This window comes from Limulus polyphemus, unplaced genomic scaffold, assembly GCF_000517525.1.
Source record: "Limulus polyphemus unplaced genomic scaffold, Limulus_polyphemus-2.1.2 Scaffold86547, whole genome shotgun sequence".
NCBI classification, from domain to species: domain Eukaryota; kingdom Metazoa; phylum Arthropoda; class Merostomata; order Xiphosura; family Limulidae; genus Limulus; species Limulus polyphemus.
The window spans coordinates 1-1,173 of NW_013752143.1; the positions used below are offsets into that span (position 1 = coordinate 1).

Consider the following 1,173-nt stretch of genomic DNA (forward strand, 5'->3'; position numbering starts at 1 on the left):
TTGACATGACAACTACATGTAATAGGTGTTTATATTGTTGATTGTCAAATTTGTTAGTTTTTAAACTCAAAGCTACACAATGGGCTATCTGTGTTTCATTTATTATACTTTTTGAACAACAGACAAAATTAAATTGACTATTTTACTCCTAAGGAGGGTTTCATGATAATTAACCTTATGAATTTCAGGGTTATCTTATTTGGACATTTTATTAAGTTTTAGACAGTGTGTTGACATGTTGAGTAGCTTCACTTAAGACTGCTTCTCACTGATGAAGAAAGATTCCAAAATGTTGTCTTCAAATTAGACAGAAGCAGTCCATAAGATTTACACACCCAACAGTATTACAACTCTAATGCCAAAAGAAACAGTCAAACATTATTTGTTATATTTACCTTTAATTAGAAATATCAACATAATTCTGCCTTCTATTAGAGGCATCAACATAATTCTGCCTTCTACTAGAGGCATCAACATAATTCTGCCTTCTACTAGAGGCATCAACATAATTCTGCCTTCTACTAGAAGCATCAACATAATTCTGCCTTTTTCTAGAGGCATCAACATAATTCTGCCTTTTTCTAGAGGCACCAACATAATTCTACCCTCTTCTAGAGGCACCAACATAATTCTGCCTTCTACTAGAGGCATCAACATAATTCTGCCTTCTACTAGAGGCATCAACATAATTCTGCCTTTTTCTAGATGCACCAAGATAATTCTGCCTTCTACTAGAGGTATTAACATAATTCTGCCTTCTACTAGAGGTATCAACATAATTCTACCTTCTACTAAAGGTATCAACATAATTCTACCTTCTACTAAAGGTATCAACATAATTCTGCCTTCTACTAAAGGTATCAACATAATTCTGCCTTCTACTAAAGGTATCAACATAATTCTTTCTTTTATTCTTATTTATATTTGAGATATCAATTTATTTTTAGCTTGAACTTAAGATATTGTTTTACTGAATATTTTACCATATTTTTTGTTTCTGTGAGAGAAAACACAATTCTTCCTCTTAAGTCGAGGCATTATTGGGTTTATGTCCAAAACATAATATTTTGGGACAACAAGGGACCTATTGGCCCATTTCAGCTGTCCCCCTCCTCTAAACTAAAGTGAAACTATTAAGTAAATAAATTTTACAAAAACTCTTACAGCCAGTTC

At 32.6% G+C, this 1,173-nt stretch overlaps 1 protein-coding gene across 1 annotated transcript; it reads right to left on the bottom strand.

Moving 5' to 3' along the window:
- Positions 1–395: 395 nt before the first annotated feature.
- Positions 396–897, bottom strand: LOC106477862 (the record flags this gene model as incomplete). Its single annotated transcript, XM_013938383.1, has 1 exon — positions 396–897. A coding segment is annotated over exon 1 (502 nt), but the record flags the coding sequence as incomplete, so codon positions are not given.
- Between the last annotated feature and the right edge of the window lie 276 nt (positions 898–1,173).